This window comes from Artibeus jamaicensis, unplaced genomic scaffold (assembly GCF_021234435.1).
Source record: "Artibeus jamaicensis isolate MK-2021 breed Jamaican fruit bat unplaced genomic scaffold, CSHL_Jam_final contig_1998, whole genome shotgun sequence".
Taxonomy (NCBI): Eukaryota; Metazoa; Chordata; class Mammalia; order Chiroptera; family Phyllostomidae; genus Artibeus; species Artibeus jamaicensis.
The window spans coordinates 24,115,438-24,134,214 of NW_026521407.1; the positions used below are offsets into that span (position 1 = coordinate 24,115,438).

At 44.7% G+C, this 18,777-nt stretch overlaps 2 protein-coding genes across 2 annotated transcripts in view; both read left to right on the forward strand.

Moving 5' to 3' along the window:
- The window catches only part of UTP6 (UTP6 small subunit processome component), a 28,704-nt gene extending 18,593 nt beyond the window's left edge, over positions 1-10,111 (forward strand). Inside the window, exons 14-19 of the mRNA XM_053657061.1 lie at positions 1,451-1,630; positions 2,478-2,558; positions 2,752-2,861; positions 3,646-3,712; positions 5,953-6,025; positions 6,919-10,111. Of these exons, the coding sequence (XP_053513036.1) occupies positions 1,451-1,630; positions 2,478-2,558; positions 2,752-2,861; positions 3,646-3,712; positions 5,953-6,025; positions 6,919-7,076 (669 nt within the window). The 3' untranslated portion in view covers positions 7,077-10,111. The remainder of the gene's footprint in view (positions 1-1,450; positions 1,631-2,477; positions 2,559-2,751; positions 2,862-3,645; positions 3,713-5,952; positions 6,026-6,918) is intronic.
- A 524-nt stretch (positions 10,112-10,635) lies between these two features.
- On the forward strand, positions 10,636-16,430 carry COPRS (coordinator of PRMT5 and differentiation stimulator). Its single transcript, XM_037146823.2, has 5 exons — positions 10,636-10,801; positions 13,163-13,229; positions 13,910-13,963; positions 15,264-15,485; positions 16,008-16,430. Exons 1-5 carry the CDS (start codon positions 10,703-10,705, stop codon positions 16,175-16,177), a joined length of 612 nt encoding a protein of 203 aa, XP_037002718.2. The 5' UTR covers positions 10,636-10,702; the 3' UTR covers positions 16,178-16,430.
- The last annotated feature ends 2,347 nt before the right edge of the window (positions 16,431-18,777 follow it).

Consider the following 18,777-nt stretch of genomic DNA (forward strand, 5'->3'; position numbering starts at 1 on the left):
GTTCTATGACACCACTCCTGAGGCACCCTCCTTCCGCTGTGGCATCTGTCTGGCAAAAATCCCAGACCCGGGTGAGTTCAGCGGCCCCCGTTGGAGTTACAGAGTGCTGGCAGGACAGTCACACCCTGTATATCCGGATGCGCTTTGCTTTAGTATTGTCCTGGCAGTCATGCTCTCTGTCCATTATGGCTTACTTTGCCTTTCAGCACTCTGGCTAGTTCAACCATCCTCTGCTCTCCAAATCTCTCACGTTGCCCTTCCGAACCCTACCGTCTAATCACTAATTTGGTGACCTTGCCTTTAATGATAGTCTGTCAACTGCTGCCACTGAGCTTAATAAGCTTTGCTGATTTTTACGTTCATCCTTTCTCCATATTGTCACAGAGTGATCTTTTAAAATTGAGTATCAGATTATTCTGTTGTTTTTCACTGTCCTTCAGACCAAGCTGCCCAGTCTCATTCATTTGGCCCCTGCCTGTATTTCCAGCCTCATGTACCAGGTTCTCCAGTTTACATTCTACCCCTCTAGCCATTCTGACCTTGGATTTCCTTTTGTATCCAGGCTGTCTGTCATCCTCAGCCTCTTGCACGGGCAGGTTAGGTTCTCTGCTTCACCTGACTAATGCCTGCTCTTTCTTAAGTCTGAATGGTGCTTCCTTTTTTGGAGTCCTTTCTCATCACTGCCGTAGACCTTGTTGGGTGCTCTTGCTTTGTACTCCGGCAGCATATGATGCCTTTTCTGTCACGCCAGATGTCAGACTGCTGGAGGCTCTGTGGGTGGTAGAGGATGTACCTGATGTTCTCATCATTGAATTAACATAGTGTGCAGTAAAAATGCTTGTTGAATGAATGGATTATACACTGTATTTATTTGATGTTTCACAAATTTATAATTGGGATTAGGTTTTTTTCCTATTAAAATACTGTGGATACAAGCATTTTGAACAGATAAGATTATCTTCTGTTCATGTACTTGTTGGGTCATATTTGTTAAAATATCCCCAAGTGTAAGTTACGAATACTTCACTGACTCTTGTTACATAATGTCATTATATTTCAGAGAAATCTTACCCGTTTGTAGCATGCCACCTCTGTTTGAATGAATAAACTTTGTTTTCTTACCATCCCACAAATACTGGTTTTATCTTTACTGATTTATATATTCTGTTTAGTGGGTATGGGTCCTATTATGCTGTAGGAAGCTATTTTATTAAAAACTTAACTTCCACCGTAAATTATTTAGGCCCTCTACTTTTTACCTCTTCCCTATTTTTTGTTACCCTTTGGAAGCAGGAGCAGGGAATGGCGGAGGATTCCAAATTGGTCACTTTGTGCATGCTTGACAGCCATGGAGAAAGGCTGTCGAAATTACTGCCTCATTTGTCCCCCATTACGTAGATAAATGTAGCTTTCAGTAGTTAATTTCCCAGCGATCCCATGTCTTACCTAGACTGAGCTGTTGCTGCATCAAGACTTCCTCCAGGAGGCCCTGCAGGTGGCAGTAGCCGGGACTGAACTGTTCAGAGACTCTGTGACAATGTGGCAGGTGAAACTGCAGGTGCTGGTTAAAGCAAAGAGCCCGGATATAGCCATGCTTTTTGAAGAAGCCTTCGGGTGCCTCAAACCCCAGGTCCGTGAGTTGGGTCTTTCATGTTTCATTCTACTTGGGAAAGCTTTTAAGGCTTCAGCCAAAGCGTATTTGGAGTGTACTTGTCTGATGAGAGCTGACCCTAGAGTGCATTTGCACTGATGATTAAGGGTCAAGAGTAGAAGAATTTACTTCCATTTAATGGCCTATTTCTAGCTCTTTATTTGAAAATTGACTAAATTATGTAAAATTTTATATTCCATCTAGATAGCTTACAAATGAGAAATACTAATAGAATATTTTCACTTGCTTCCATAGCTGAACTTAAGCCTGATTTTTAAACACATATGTATTCCTGAACTTTAAAGTTAAAAAGACTAAACCCTAAAGCTTTGCAGTGAATCTTATATTAGTTTGAAAAAAAGTATTCCAGAAGTTAAAAGTGGGAAAAAAAATCTTAGTTATTTTACTGCTAATTTGTGTGTGCCTTGGAGACAGACAGGAGTGAAGATCAGATAGTTCCACCTGGATAGTGTCGTGGGTCCTAAACAGCAGAGTCGTTAGCGGGGTAGCTAAGGGTTGTTAATGGCTTAGTTAACTAACACGTAAGTGATGATAATAACTGTAGGCAGCATTGCCCAACATAAGGGAGCTAGAATTAGCAGGACTTGGTCAGAAGGCTGTGTTCTGGTGCGTCGTTGCTGTTGGGCACCGAGGATTCTGTCACAGTGGGGACAGACCATGGATGATCTGTATCTTATGCATTGATAAGACGCATAAGATACATCTTAGGAGGAACTCACCTTAGGAGGAACCTGTCTTTCTAGTGGCTAGTTTTCAGAGTGTAAGTGCTACGTTGTCATTTTCCAACTATTCTTTTTGGGAGCAGGTCTGTCTGCCGTTGTGGATCTCTTGGGCAGAGTGGAGTGAAGGTGCCAAAAGCCAGGAAGACACTGAAGCCATCTATAAGGTATAGGCGCAATGTTCTGAGTCTCGTAGTGTGTGGGGATGGGCAGGCAGGTCTGCTGGCTTTAGGCTGACTTGGGTAGCATCTGTCCCTAATGCACTAGTAATTGAGCAGCTTGGGGTGATTCTGGGAACATTTGTTCTGATATTTATAAATTTCCTCACACTCCTTGTGCATTTTTTCTTTTAAATTGTAGAAAGCTCTCTTAGCTGTTAAGGGTGCTGACTCCGTCACTCTGAAGGATAAGTACCTGGATTGGGCTTACCGAAGTGGTGGCTACAAAAAGGCCAGAGCTGTGTTTAAAAGGTACCCACGTATGTTCATAACTGTTACCAGTCTGTCCACTCTGTACTCCGCTCCTCATACCCCTCATACCCAGCTTATACGTGTCACCAGTGGTATCTGAGGAAGTAATCCAAGATATTTTTTCAGGAAATTTTCTTTTCTTTTTTGGACCAGTAAAAGCAGTTCATACCTATTGTGGAAATTTTTAAAAAAAGAGATGACTAATAATTCATTGTAATCCTATCATTGAGGAAAAACCATGTTGATATGTGAGATTATACTGCAATCACATTTTCTTTATCAATTCTGTTGGTGAACATTAAGACTGGCCTTTTCCCTACCAGTAATAATTCTTCATAAGCATCATTTATTGAAATTGCTGTATGATATACTTCGCTTTAGATATCTCATAACTTATGTGGCGCAGTAATACTGCTTTGATGAACATTTCTGCACAAGTACTCATCCATATTGGAAATTATTTCCCTAGAATATTTTCTTAGAAGTAGAATTATTGGTCTCCTTCAAAAGACCTTGAGATGTAGTTGAAGAGGGAAAACTTAGGATTCTGAAAGTGAGAAAGAACAGGAAGAAAACCAGATAGGAAAGACTTTGGGTGGTGAAGAATGTCCTTGGAGACTGAAAGCACTGAGAGTGACTGGTGGTCAAGGCCAGTCCTTGTGTTGAATTGTGGGCAAGCCTTAATCCATGTTTTGGGGAGGCACTGGCATAGGCATTTATGTTCATGGGATGCCAGAAGCTTTCTGTCACAGTGGAAGATAACAGTTGCCCCCTCCTTTTTTAGTTTACAGGAAAGCCGTCCATTTTCAGTTGATTTTTTCAGGAAAATGATCCAATTTGAAAAGGAGCAAGTAAGTGTTCTGTCTATGCATTTCTTGTCTGTGAAAAAGGATTGGTGGTTACTAATTTGTGGCAGCATTTTGCTGTTTAAAAAGCTCTCATAATAGAATATAAATTTTTAATCCCTTTGTCTAGTTCCTTTTTTTATGGAGATGGTTTAGGAGTAATCTCTACTTGGTAATCAAGCAGAGAAAAGAAAGTGCCTGTCTGGAAAACAGAAAACTTGGATGTCACCTCTTATAGGAAGCCCGCCCTGCCTGGCCGGGTGAGGCACTGCCTCCTTCCTGCCTCCACAGCATCCTGCCTGTTTCTTTGGTTGGGTTGTGAGGTAAAGGGGAGGCGCTCAGTAACTGGCTTCTGTAACAGAACATGCGAGTGAGGAAAAATACATGAAATCCAATTGTATTTGTAATCGCATCATACGCACTACCAGCTGTGTTTGTTTTTACTTTTATTGTTTTCTTTTAATTTTTTGTTTACTTTTATACTGTTTTATTTCCAACTTCTGTGCTGTATATGGAGGTTCTCTCTTTCTCTTTTAACATTTTGTTGTAAACAAATTTTTGTGTTTTCACATGGTTATACTTTTTAAAAATTTTATCTATTTCTTGACAGAAGGGGAGGGAATGAGAAAGAGCAAGGGAAACATCAGTGTGTGGTTGCCTCTTGTGCACCCACTGGACATGGAGACCTGGCCTGCAACCCAGGCATGTGCCCTGACTGGGAATTGACCTGGTGACCCTTTGTTTTGCAGGCTGGCGCTCAGTCCACTGAGCCACACCAGACCGGGCTCATTTTTTAATGGTTGTAGCCTTATTCTTAAACCCATAATTTTCCCAATTATTTCATTACATATAGGTTGTTTCCAGATTTTTGCTAATGAAAACAGTGTTGTTAGCATTTTGTTTATATAGCATTTTTTTTCTTTTGATTATTTTCTTGAGATAAATTTCTAGGCCTGTAGAAACTAGTTTTTTTGTGGTCGTTTATTGCCAGATAGTTCTCCAAAAGGATTTACTTATTTATAGTGATAATCACACCTGCTCCAAGTATTCAGTTTTGCTTTTTCTTATTTATTTTGGTATTTTGATTGGTATTTATAATTTTTACTTGAATTTTAAAAAGTTAGAGGTTAAACTGCTACTTTCACAGTTTTGATCATTTTGCAGGTCAGTTTTCTGTTCTTGTCATATAGCATAAGAGATCGCATAGAATAATAATTAATAGCGAGGCTTTGGGTTGATAATGTATAGTTACGTGCCTTGGGCAAGTCACTTGATCCTAGGCCTGAGCATCCTTGAGCATCCGTAAAGGAGGTCATAGCACTTTTCAGGGGTGTGGGGGTTATAAGGAAGGCCAAGAGGATGTTGGATAGGAAGGGGTCTGCTCAGTGCCACGCACATTGTGAGAGCCCTTACACAAAGTGTAATTCTGATTTTCATGCACGCGTAAGGTAATGAGGTGGAATGGACTTTGTGTAAAATAATACAGTGTCAGTGAAGAGAAATTTGAATGAGGAACTAGTTACTTGACCACACAAAAAGATTTCTAAACTGAAGATGTTAATCTGCTTTAAAAATGAAAAAGAGAATACACTTAAGTGGAAGTAGAGATAAAAAATTGAGATTCATTGATTGTGAAGACAGTGTCAGCTATTTGGTTAGGCATGTAATTAATCAGCGTTTTAATTTAATCCTTGCAGTTACTCTGAGATATCATTATCCTTATTTTATGGGTTTGGAAGCTTTTAAGCTCCGAGGGTTTAAAAATTTCCTGAAGTTATATATATAACCAGTGTTTATATATACTTTGCCATGATATAAAAAGTCTTCGGGTAGATGTAGCTAATATGTGCTAGAGCCCAGGTATTCAAAAGAGAGAAATCCCTAGCTATAGGGAGTAGAACAGTCTCCATTTATTTATTTCAATCCTACTCCTCCCTCAGGGCTTTCAGATACACTTTTTCATGAAACTGCCCATGTTTCTCTAACGGAGAATTAATTAGGCTTTTTATATGCTACCAAAGTAAAGTGCTTTTTATCACTGTGTAGCTTTTATTTCACTCCGGACGTAGATGCACAGGACTTTTCTCCAGGTAAAGCTGAAAGCCAGGCTGTGCTCATCTTAAACCACACCCTCCCCTCCTTGAAATACCTAATAGACGGTAGCTGCCTAACTGTGTGCTTGAAATGAGTTTGTGACATTACGAATTAAGGTTTTTGAGGCAAGATTGTCTGATTATTTTTGTTAGGAATCCTGCAAGATGGTGAACTTAAGAGAATATTATGAGAGGGCTTTGAGAGAGTTTGGATCTGTAGATTCTGGTAAGTAAACTTAAGTTATAGACACACAAGTCTGTTTGCATTTGTGGTCTGTAACCTATCAGCACGGTTAGAAGAGTGTTTCTTAACTTTTTTGGGTCATGGTCATCTTTGAAAATAAAACGTGCATTTTCCCCTTGCCTCTTCCCTCACTTGGGCATGAATACTTGCAGATATAATTTTACTTATAATTTCAAGTTCACAAATTCAAGAGTCCATGGGTCTTCTATAAACTCTGGATTAGAGAAAGATTTGCTTGGTTTGGTTCTCTTTAAAAAATGTATTTGTAAGGGGAAGGTTAATAACTAGGTCAGAACAAAAAGGAGTGGGAGTTATGGTGAAGGGGTGGTGAGTGTCATGCTAATCCACACTAGTTGTCATTGGCTGCAGCCACATTGTCCTCATTTATAGGACTTGCAGAACATACTTTTGGGCGTAGGTGTGTCATGTAGCATCTGACACATATAGTTGTTCAACTCCCATTTAAAAAAATACATTAGTTCTTAAGAGGTTTCAACAGACCTTCTGATGGAATGCATGAAAAGGTCATTTTTACTAACCCAGACAAGTTTTGGTACCGAGGTAATAGTGAACTCATTGAGGTCAATTTCACCTTGAAAGAGACTCAACAAAATCCTACCTCTAAAATATTTAGTATAGTTGAGTTTGTCAAATATATAGACTGTCATGATTAAAGTGAAGTTTTATACTTAAAAAATAGCTTTGATACACTTTAGTATAAAGGTGATGAGGGTATTGTTTCACATAGGGTTCTATGGAAATAAAAAGAAGTTTCTTAGAAATCTGTGTTGAAATTAAATAATTAGGTTTACCCAATAGAGCATCATCAGTTATCTAATTGTATGTTTATAGTAATTTTTGGGTTCCCTTTAAAGATCTTTGGATGGATTACATAAAAGAAGAATTGAACCACCCCCTGGGTAGACCTGAGAACTGCGGACAGATACATTGGCGAGCCATGAAAATGTTGCAGGGAGAGTCGGCAGATGTGTTTATAGCTAAACATGCTCTGCATCAAGCTGGCCATTTGTGAAAAGAGGAAGACCACGGCTGACTTGGCAAAATAGTGTTGTGAGCCCTCTGGGCACTTTCAGGTTATGAGTTCATCTGCCATTTGCAGACAAGATTTTGTGACATGTTCTAATTTTGTTACTGTGTTAATCTTTAATTCCAGAAAAAGAGAACTGCTGTTCAGTGGCCAAAGGCTGCTTGTTGAGCTGGATCTACTGTAGGTGCTAAATGTTTCCTAAAATTTGTGGAAATTGTGCAGCTGAATTTCTTTTATTACTCCTGGTCAAGGATGAATGCCTCTAATCTAGACCTAGGGGCCAGCTGAAATGGAGGAGAAAGTATGGTTGTTTGTTTATTCTCTCTTTGTTACAAAAGTATACCTGGTGTGCATTTGTTGTAGAAAATATGGGGAGGATAGAATAATGAAAAAATAAAAGTATCCTGTAATGTCATCTAGAGTTAAACTCAGTAACTTGGTTTTCTTGATCAGAATTGGATTTATCCTCTTAGATCATTTATTCATTCACTGCATGGCCATCATAAGCAGGAAAGAAGAGAAGTTCTCTGGGATGGAGTTATGGGTTAGAGGAACACAGCTGGATGTCCTGAGAGCTGGCTGAAGCAGCAGAGAAGGATGCTGGGTACTGGGGCCAAAGTTGTCCTTTAAGAAGAAAGACATTGTAAAAGTGTCTTCTGTCTCTGGGACTGATCTACAGAGAAATGTTTACAGCTGGAATGAAACTGGAAGAGTCAGCATATGTGCTACGTCTCAGTACCAGAACCCATAGGTAGAGACAAGGATTGAATCTTCATGGGCGCTTTATTTATATGCTGGTTATCTGAGAAGATACTGGGTTACTACCCTAAAAAGTGTCTTCATATTTTACCTCAACCTGACCTTTCTATAGGGAGAAGAAAAGGATAGGTAAGGAGTTAGGGAAAAGGTTAAACAGATCAGAGTTGCAGACCAGGGGCAATTTTCTTAGTATTTCTTTGTCTACTGATCAACAGTTCTTTATCTGCATCATGGACATTCACTGCCTGGAACACCAGGGCTCAGATATCTCATCTCTTACAGACCCCCTGGGGCACAAAGGTTGAGTTGCTCGGCAACCTCCTGGAGTCTTATAGGTCATGCATTCTGGTTCCTGGAATAACAACTTTCCATGTGTGTCAGTCACTTAAGCCTATCAACTACAACTGAATCGAAAACTCAGTTCCCCTATCAGAAGGCCTGACAGCCAAAGAAGGGCAGGGATAGGGAGTAGTTTAGAGCTGCTGAGAAGGGCTTCAGAGGCATTGGCAGAGGATGGTTTGGAGCAGAGAAGGGCATTCTGGGAGCAGGGGAGGCAGTTTGAATTTTGTATACTTTGACTTAATGTTATGAGAAGCATTCAGTACAGTTATGTTTCACTTAATGTTAATTTTTCATTTTAAAATAGCCTTAAGAACATTTCCCTCGGAGCATTCCAGTGTGTAGATGAGCCGTGACTGACTTTATTAATCTATGATTGGACCTTGTCATTTCTAATTTTTTTTATAAATGTTGATGAAGATTCTTGTAAATCTTTGTTTATATCCGTGGTTATTTTTTTTAGGAGATTGACATCTGACAGAAGTATTGGATTAAAGGACACAACTTATTAAAGGAATGTTGATGTATATAGTGTCAACTTGCAATGTATGAAAATGCTGTTGAGCAATGTATGAAAGTGTGAGCACCTTTAGCTGCAGTGGATGTTTTAAATTGTCATTTTAATAGGAGAAAAAATAATACTGTTTTCACGTGCATTTCTTTGACATTAACGAAGTTCGTGTATTTTTCTTGGTTCTCTTGTTTTTCATGTTTTTTGACAGTTTCTTAAAACTTTTTTCTTACTAATTTATAGGGGTATTTTAATATATTAAGAATTTACTCTTTAGGTTGTCATTATTACAAATAATTGGCCCGAGATGCCTTTATTTTCTTTTGTCTGTGCGATTTTTACTGTTGATAACCCCTGTTCTTGCTGAGCACAGCTCAGATTTTTTTCCCCCAAAACCATTTGCGTCCATTTTTCTCTCTGCTGATTTGTGATAATAACTTGATATTAAATTCCTATGAATATTAGAGTCTGTTTTAGGTCATTTTTATTTTGAACTTTTGTCCTCGAAATATTTACTTTTCATTTGTTTTAAAATATGAAAAAGTTTCCTCTTTCTGATTAATTCCAGGGATGGTTGTCATTCTAAATCTGCACACAGCATTTTTATTTCAGTGAGGGGACACGTGCTGCAGGAGAGAGAGGAGAGCCGAGGGTGGAGGTCAGTGTCAGGACCCCATTCCCACTATGCTGTGTCTGGTTCTCACCACTGCAGGTTATGCAAAGGCATCTTGGTGGCCCACCTCAGGCTGCACTGTTAGCTGCGGTAGTTTCTAGCTCATATGGCAATTCAAATTGATTAAAATTAATTCAGTTTTTCATTTACACTATCAACATTTCAAGTGTTTAATAGCCATATGTTTACCGTATAGAACTGCACAGATAATAGAATTTTTATTCTTACTGCTGCAGAAGATTCTATTGGACAGAGTTGACCTATAGATAAATTAGGTTGGGAGAAGCTGACTCACAGGTCGGAGCAGAGCACACATTAAGTACCTGTCACATGCTCTTCCCTGTGGGGAAGTGCACGGAGGAAAAAGGAAAAAGGAACATTAGGTACCAACTGTTACACCAGTTTTTTCAAATATCTCACATAGTTTTCAGGCAACACGTACTTTGAAGGAGGTGAAGGACTAGGTTCTGTAATCTCCCAAAGATTGTATTATCGTGGTCTGGTGAGCCAGCTCACAGCTTTCCTGCTACTTAAATGTTAACATGCTTATCACACCTTGAGGCGGTTTGTTAACTTAGGCAGGGCGGGCAGGGAAAGGCAGTGAGTGAAGCATGTTCTTGCCTATCTTCTGCCACCTTCAGGTTGTAGAGGGCCAGACCCAAGCAATTAAAAGATCTTTTCCCAGGGCAGACTACAGTCAGCACAGTCCTAAAGGCTACTATGACCAAGTGTCGTCATGTGTTCAGCACATTGTCGGAGTTTTTTTTTTTTTTTTTTTTTTTAATCATCTGCCCTGGTTTCTAATGGACTAACTTTAAGAACTACCATTAAGGTGGAGAATCACAGGGGTCCTGTGTTGTCTCATCTGTCTATGGATTACAGTTCAATTCTAGCATGTGTTCTAGAGAAATCTGTAAAGTCAAAAGTGAAATGTGGTTCGAGCTACACTTGCATTAAAAGTTTTTACAGCTCACATGTATACATTATTAAGTGGACCCGGGTAACAGGAATGGAAGGTTTTGAAGCTGGATAGCGATGACATTCATCATTCCAGACTCAGTTGCCCAGCCCGGTGACTAAGGACCTGAGCTACAAAAAATCAGATTGGGACTGGTAGATGGGCTTTCGCGGTTGGGGGCGCCCTGCCCCTCCTGCACCGCCCCGCCTCTCCTCCTCGTGACCACGTGTCCCGCCCCCTCCGCCCAGAGCACCTCTGGCTGATTGGCCCCTCCGCAGCGTATCCTCGGGCTTGCAGCCAGGCCGTGCATCACGTGGCCGTGGCCGAGCAGCGTCCAGGGCGCGAGGGAGCGGAGCCGCGGGCTGCCGGGCATGGACCCGCAGACCTCCCGGGCCGTGGCGCTTGGGGCTGCGGAGCCGCCTCGGGGTCCGTCCCTGCCGAGCGCGCGGGAGGCGCCCCCAAGCCCGGAGGTGAGCACCGCGTGAGCCGGGCAAGGCCATCACCTGCAGTGGGGGTGGGAAGTTGCGGGGGCGCCTCGGAGCTGGGGGAAGCGCCTCGGGCCACCCGGAGACCGTTGAAACCGCCAGGCCGAAGGGCTGCGGGGTGCGGGCCTTTAGGGCGGGGCACCACAGAAGGGTGGATAAGCGCTCGGGGTCGGGAAGGAAGGCTTTGGCCCCTGGGCGCCACTGCGTACTTGCTAGATGGGAGGTGATGCAGGGGACCCAGGGCTGGGGGCGGCTGCCGGGTGGGAATGGGGGTGGGGGTGGGGGGGGGGGTTAGGACCTGGGCCAGGTGGGGGTGGTGAGGAGAGAGACTTTTCCTAAAGGACCTGTGACCACTGGTGGGCATGCTCAGCTAGCCCTGAGCACCAGATGAGGTCTCCGGCCTTCTCTTCTCAATAAAACCCGCAGGCCCGGTTTGACGCAGGGTTTCCAGAAACTTGTTTTCATTGGCGTGCCGGGCAGCTCCTGATTTTTTAAAAGTCCATTATTAACGTCATACATAACCTGCCCTTGTTTGCAGTCACTAATTTCTGCTAGACGATGTCCTCCTTGAGGGTAGAAATCCTCTGTGTACTGCTGTTAACCTGGCGCTTAGCGTAGTGCCTGGCATAGTAGACATGCTTATTAATTGGTCGGAGGAATGGCAGGCTTGTTCAAGTATCAAAGATAGTACTAACCAAAGTAAGAGATTTCTCTAACCAAAGTAAGAGAAATGTAGTGATAGACTTATAAAGAAAATTGCTTTGGAGCACAGATATGATGAGACTAAGGTTGTTAGGACATAGTAGGAAGGGATGTGCGCTTCCTCTCAAGGTGAGAGGGTGGCGATGCCTGTGGCGATGCGGAGATGAGGGAGTGCGGGGCAAATGCCGGGGAACTTGGGCTGCAGAGCCGAGAGAGCACTGTGCTCAACAGGTTGCTGGCTGTGAGTTATCACTGCCATGGGTAATTTTGTGCTCCCGCAGTAAAGGCGAAGATTTTTGAGGAGCGCAGTAACTAACACTGCAGGGCTAGGCAGGATGAGTGAGTGGGGAGGCAGTTATGGGGTTATGGCAGTGGTGGAAGTGAGAGGTCTCACCAGCTGGCCCTCAGTAGTGACTGAGGGTTGTTACTGACTGTAGGGGGAGGAGTTGATGTTTTAAATCTAGGTGTGACTAGATCATGAGCTAATTGGGACAGGTGCCAAATGCAATGTAGATGTAGGGGCAAAGAAGGTGGGTTTATCTATTTTTTTTAAAGATTTTTAAAATTTATTTTTAGAGAGGGGAAAGGAAGAAGAAAGGGAGAGAAACATCGGTATGCGGTTGCCTCCCACGTGCCCCCTACTGGGGACCTGGGCTGAAACCCAGGCATGTGCCCTGACTGGGAATTGAACCTGTGACCCTTTGGTGTGCTGGCCTGCACTTAATCCACTGAGTCACAGCAGCCAGGGCAGAAGGTGGGTTTAGATTCAACAAACAAGACATTCCTTCTACGTGCTAGGTGTTCTCATAAACGTTTTGTCATCTTAAGCCCCCTGCGAGGTCGGAACAATCATCCTCAGTTTCCAGAGAAGGAAACCCAGACAGTGGTTGAAGTGACGTGTGCCGGGTCCCAGGCTGAACGAAGGGCAGAGCCGAGACTGAAGTGAGGTCTTCTCGTGCAGCTGTGAACGTGTCTTATTCTGTTTAGTAGGAGGTCTTAGAGGTGGCAGGACTTAGGGAACTTCAGAGTGGTGAGAGCGGAGAGGACAAAAGATTCCCTTAGCATCACTGAGAAACTAAAGCTCTCTCACCCCTGTCTATCAGTCAGGAGACAGAGAATTTGATACAGTTGTTAATTAGATAAGAAATTGTCAAGCAGCTGAAAAGTTAAAAGTGAACACAGAGGTAGCAACTGTAGGAAACAGCTACCAATCTTTGGGCTGAGGGAACAAAGGGATGAGGTTGGAATGGTTAAAATTTACAAGCTCAGAGGAGGGGCTTTGCAGAGCTGAAGTTCCAGCCTCTCAGGAGGGGGCACCACCCCAGTTAGTGCTGGGGTCTCTGAGCTTGATGGGGAAGTCCTGAGAGAGCCTGGGAGTCAGAGCTCTGGAGACCGGGCCAGGCAGTGAGGCTGGCTTTGCAAGTGTCGGTGCAAGTTGGATTCAGTGGCCGCTCTAGGAAGGTGCTCCTGCTGCCAGGGCGAAGTGTCAGTGGGGTAGTGCCTTCAGGGTTTCAGAGTCCCAGCCCCACACATAAGGGGGTGGAGGGGTGTGTGTGGATGGATGGGTTTGTGGCCGAGACACAGCTTAATACTGGGGCTACCCCAGATGTCCAAGTCCTGGGTAATTGTTCCTTCTTCTGGCAGGCTGGCTTTGGCCCAGACGACTACTGCAGTCAGGAGAGAGAGACGAAGAAGGCCACAGATCGCCTAGGCAAGTAGATGGCAGAGACCGGGTGAATGTCGGGAGAGACCAGGGAAGCAACAAGGGGGACAGACCCTGTGTCTTGTTTACCTTCTCTTTCTAGCAGGTCCTCTTAGCTGTCCCATTGCCTTTTCTGCCTCGTGTTCCAGTAGTGCCCTCGTTTGGAAGCCCCACTGGAGCTTCCTTAAGGGAAGTCCCGAACTTGTGTCCAAACTTATCGCTTCTACTGAGGAAGACAGCTTAGGAAAGCAGTGAGGATATAGGCTTTGGAGCCAGGAAGATTGTTTCCACTTTCAGTTCTGGGTTAGAGCCCCGGCCTCAGAGTTTTGTTGCCTTAGAAAAGTCTCTTATCTTTTCTTTCTTTCTTATTATTATTATTTAAGATTTTATTTATATATTTTTAAAAGAGAGGGCCAGGGAGGGAGAAAGAGGAAGATGGAGACATAAGTCTGTAGGAGGAACATTGATCAGTTGCCTCTTGCACACCTCCCAGCTGGGGACCTGACCCACAGCCCAAGCATGTGTCCTGACTGGGAATTGAACTGGCGACCCTTTGGTTTGCAGCCTGTGCTCAATCCACTGAACTACACCAGCCAGGGCCTCATTTAAGCATTTTAAAGCATACAGTTCAGTGGCATTTAGCACAGTTACAATTGTTATGTAACCACCACCACTGTTTTGTTCCCCAGAGGAATTGGGGAACTGGATTTTCATCGCCCCAGAGGAAACCTTCTACCCGGAAGGTAGTCATACCCCATCGCCCCTTTCTTGTGCCCCTGCTGACCACTGATCTGCTTTCTGTCTCTATGAATTTACCTGTGCTGGACAGTTAACTGTAAATGGATCATATACTATGTCGGCTTCTTTCAGCATAATATTTTTGAGATTAATCCACCCAGCATGCATCAGCACCGGCATCCCTCAGAGGTATTACAGGTTTGGTTCCAGACCCTGCAATAAAGCTGCTGTTACAGTAAAGCTAGTTGTGATCTTCTGCTGGTAGAGGGTTTTTTGCCTTTATAAAAATCTGTGAAGGGCAATAAAGCCAAATGCCATAAAACGAAGTTTGCCTACAGTTCATTCCTTTTTATGGCCGAATAATCCCATCCCATGTATAAACCACGTTTTGCTTACCCTTCATCAGTTGGTAGGTGTTGGGTTGTTCCCACCTTTTGGTGATTGTGCGTAGTCCTGCTGTGAACATTTTTGTACCAGTTTTGTTTGAACACCTGTTTTTAATTCTTTGGGGTATCCATTTAGGGGTGGGTTGTATGTTAATTCTGCATTTAAGCTATTGTGGGAATCAGTGGAGTATATTAAGCTCAGTAACGCTTTTAGTAATTGGCAGAACTGGGGTTTGGACCCAGGCAGTTTGGCTTCAAACCTGCGCCCTGAAGTAGTGCTTTTCTTCCTTACAGCTGCCACTACCATGTAGTGTTAATAGGCTGATTCATCTCCCAGCTCTGCCTGGCATCGCCATAGCACCGTGTGCCTGGGGGTTCTTTGTCCTTCCCCAACTTTCTCCCATTCTTTTGAGCAGAAGAGCTCGGGCGCGTTCAGGGTGGCAGGGCCGTAGACGAGACCTTTTGAAAATGGACCTCCTTCTGTCGGGGGGAGGCGTTGTGGTGGCTGTCCTTTGTGACTGGGCAGGTTCTGCTCTTCTTCGGCTGGCTTTGATCCTAATCCTACTTTCCTGCGCTCCCCTCTCACTGCTCTTTGAGGGGAGGAGGAATAGAAGAGCAGAAATTCAATTCACACCTGTGTTGTGAAAATTTATTATTTGCTTTAACGACGTGTAAGCTACCTAAAAGTGTATACTGTGCCTGACCCCCTTGTAATTCACAAAAGTGAAGGCAGAATAGCGTATTGGACAGAATTGATCAACTCTACTTCTAAAAATGTCAAGAGAACTTTCAAAAAAAATACTCTGGTAGCTAAAGAACTCTGTATGCATGTTTTACCACTGCCCTCTTAGTTAAGTCTGCCAAAAATTTCCCAGGCACTCTGCTGGTTAAGACCTTCTTCCTTTCATTGATTTCTTAGCCAGTGGAGCGCAGAGCATCCCTAACGATAGTCCTGCCGGGGGCGAGGGCCCCCCTTCTGAAGAGGAGGGCTTCGCTGTGGGGGATGAAGATTCTGACGGGGAACTGAGTGCCTGGGAGCTGTCGGAAAGGACGCCCCGCTGTCTGCCCACGGAACGGGCTGCTGAGCTTCTCCACGAGGACTGGGACTCGGAGTTGAAAGCAGATCAAGGGAATCCATATGGTAGGTGGGGAGTTTCTGGGGTACTAGGCCAGGGTTTGGGACGCTCCTACCAGGTTACCCCTAAAGGCAGACAGGATTTAGAAGAGGGACCCGCCGCTGTGAGCTCAGCTGATGTCTGTTACGGATCTGCAATTTCCGTGACAGCTTCTTTTTCATATTGAAAAAAAAATACATGCACATTTTACCTTTGACTCCATAATGTATCAGTTGGTTTTACCCTTGAAACAATGTTACTCTCTCCAAATATCTTTGTGTGAACTGAGCAGCTGCAGACAGAAGTGCCTTGTTATCCAATTGCTGCCTCTGCACTGCCAAGAACTGTTGGCTGGGAAGCCCAGCTGTGGGTACCCTCAGAAAGAACATGCCCGAGATTCTTCCGGAAAGGAGTGTGTGTGTGTGTGTGTGTGTGTGTGTGTGTGTGTGTTTAAAGTGTGAGTAGTTTCCTTCTAGACATTTTTTGGCTATTTGTTTTCGCCTTTACTCCTCCTTCCTTTAATCTTGTCTTTTAAAATGGCCTTCCAGATGCAGACGACATCCAGGGTTGCGTTTCTCAAGAGGCCAAGCCTTGGGTGTGCTGCGCCCCGCAAGGAGAAATGCTCTATGACCCCAGCTGGCACCACCCCCCTCCGCTGATACCGCATTATTCCAAGATGGTCTTTGAAACCGGACAGTTCGATGACGCCGAAGACTGAGTGCAGCTTCTGCCTGGCAGGTAGATGGGCTCTCAAGATCCAGGTCTCCTTTTCTTTGAGGTGAGATGTCATATCTGAGGAAATCCTCCCAGTGGTCCCCGAGCCAGCTACACAGACTGGTGTTAAATAAGGTTCCACAGTCCCCTCGTTCTTTTGTTGTTGTGTGGTTTTTAAAGAGCTCCTTTTTGGACGTGCGTTTTGTTTCTGTGTCAGGAGGAGTTGTGTTCTTTATAAATAAAGGTAGCAAAGAAAACTGATGTGTTTTTGTCTCTTCACGCCCCCCCTTCCCATTTAATTAGTTACTTCCAGAAAAGGCCTTGTTCCTTCATTGAAAGCTTCTGATTTACGCTTTCAGGATTGGAGGGCGTGGGGGCTTAAAAATGCTTTGTGAAAGAAAATACTCCTTTAAGTTTTGAGCCTGCAGATCTGGCACCATTGGCTGCCCACTGGAATCCAAGAAACGTTGGTGACTTTGTGGTTGATTTCTTTTCCTGTTGATGGGAAATTGATCAGTCAACAAGGACTTTCTGTGGGCTGGAAAACTAAATGGCCAATGGATTATACCAGCACTTATATAACCCTCAGTTGGCATGACAGGATTTTAAAATTATTTTCCACTTAATGTTTTAAGACTTATAATTATTTATATGAAGTCACTGTTTTTTAAAAGAATTACCTCATTTTAGAGATGAGGAAAAGAAGATGGAACATGTAGACCTCTTCGAGATCACACAAGCAGGAAATGGCAGAGCTGGGACCTGCCCCACGGGTGACGTGAAGTCTGTTCTCTCGGTGGGCCCTGTGAGTGTGAGGACCCGGCGGCGGGGCTGGGGGCCGTGCCTCGGCAAGTCTGGGGCGCGTCCGACTAAGTCAGCTTCGCCTTTTTGGCGGGCTGAGGGCTTGCTTGCTGCTTTACCTCCCTGCCTTCTTACTGCAGCTGAATCAAGAAAGACCTTCAGATCTGAAGTCTGAGTCAACTCCATTGTGATGAAATGAACATCTAACCTTTTAAACTACTTTTTCAGAGGCACCACAAAGGATGAGCAAGGCAGAACCTCATGAGGACAGGCGGTGGTTTTGACTGAGGGCCCTCACGGCCAAGGCCGTCCTAGGGAGACGGAGTGTTTCTTCCGCCATCCTCGCTGAAGGGCTGGTCGTAGACCCTGTCGCTGCGCTGCTCTCCTCTCAGTGCCAGAGCTGATAAGACCGCTGTGAGAACGAGTGCCCGTGGTGTGATGAGGTGGATTTGAGAAACTAAACCGAGAAACAAGGGGGCGTGAGGGGGACCGCGGAATCGCTGGATGGGAAGGGCGTGTTATTGACGGGGTGCCGTGGCTCATGCGTGAGCCGAAGCGGTCAACACAAGTCACGAGGTGCGGGAGCACATGCGTGTGGCGGGGAAGCAAAGGCCCTCGTGCCTCAGGAGGGCAGAGGACGTCCACAAGCCGCTGCTTGGTCCGCGGCGCAGGCGGGGTCCGGGGCTCGCGCTTTTCAGAAGTTGGCCTTTGTGGTTTCCCCTCCTGGTGGTTTTCACAAAGCAGGTGGGAGGGGAACGGGGTCTGTTGGAGCAGGGACCTAGCAAACTGTTCTCTGTGAGTTAAAAAGAAAAACAGGACTTCTGGCCAGGATGTGGCACAGGTAAACATGGCTTGCCTCCTCACACAACCACGTCAAAATGACAACTAAAATGTATAGAACAAGATCACTCAGAAGCGTCAGAAATTGAGTCGAATGGAAGTCTTGATGACTACAGAATTAAAAAAAGTACATCCATCCAGGCTGGTAGGAGGGGTACAGAGTGGAATGGGTTTGTCCCACATTCACATGTGGTGGATAAAAATTCGGGAGGGACATCTCAGGAGTGAGGAGTCCCAGCCCTGGTGTGGTATGGAACCCCAGAGTTCCAGTGCCAGGAAGATAAGTCCCCAAAACATCGGGCTGCAAAACCACCGGTAATTGTGTTGGTGGAAGAAACTTCTGGAGTCCCAAGTCGTTCTTAACCCACACGTTGACTTAATCAGACTCATCCCCTCTGAGCTCCATCACTGGGGTAGCAGATTGAAAGGCAGCAGTGGCATACAGGGGGGAAATGAAGTGTCTGTCATCAAGGTGAGAGCTGGGGGACAGAGAGGCGGGCAGAGACCATTGTCTCTTTTCTGTTCCCTCATAGAGCCGGCAGGCTAATACCATATCTGAGATTCCATCAACCTGGCTAGTGTTCTTTGCCCTGTGTTGGAGACCCCCGAGACTCTGTCCACCCAATTTACATGCCCACCCAAGCTGCTTTTCTCTATGAATGGCTGCTCTTGGCTCATGCTTCACGACTTACTAAACCCTCTCAAACAAGTGACAGCCAGCCTCAGTGAAACCGCAGGCCCTGTACCTTTTGCTGAGTGGCCCCAGGCCTGGCACTAGCAGCAGTCAGCCTATAGTCACAGCTTGGCTTTGCCTGGGACTCTCCAAGTTCAGCACAAGTAGGAGCCATCTCAGATTGCTTTCCAGCTCAGAAAGGGTGGCCCTGGGCAAAACACAGGTGGAGGCTGACCTTGGCCTGCACCACGTGGGGAACCCCAGAGCCTGCACACCCAGTGGACAGCTAC

Bases quoted from the DNA above. Each gene is read 5' to 3' on its own strand.
- COPRS (XM_037146823.2), top strand. From the start codon at position 10,703: ATGGACCCGCAGACCTCCCGGGCCGTGGCGCTTGGGGCTGCGGAGCCG. The intron at 10,802-13,162 runs GTGAGCACCGCG...TTCTTCTGGCAG, and splicing joins AGGCGCCCCCAAGCCCGGAG to GCTGGCTTTGGCCCAGACGA. The intron at 13,964-15,263 runs GTAGTCATACCC...TTGATTTCTTAG, and splicing joins GGAAACCTTCTACCCGGAAG to CCAGTGGAGCGCAGAGCATC.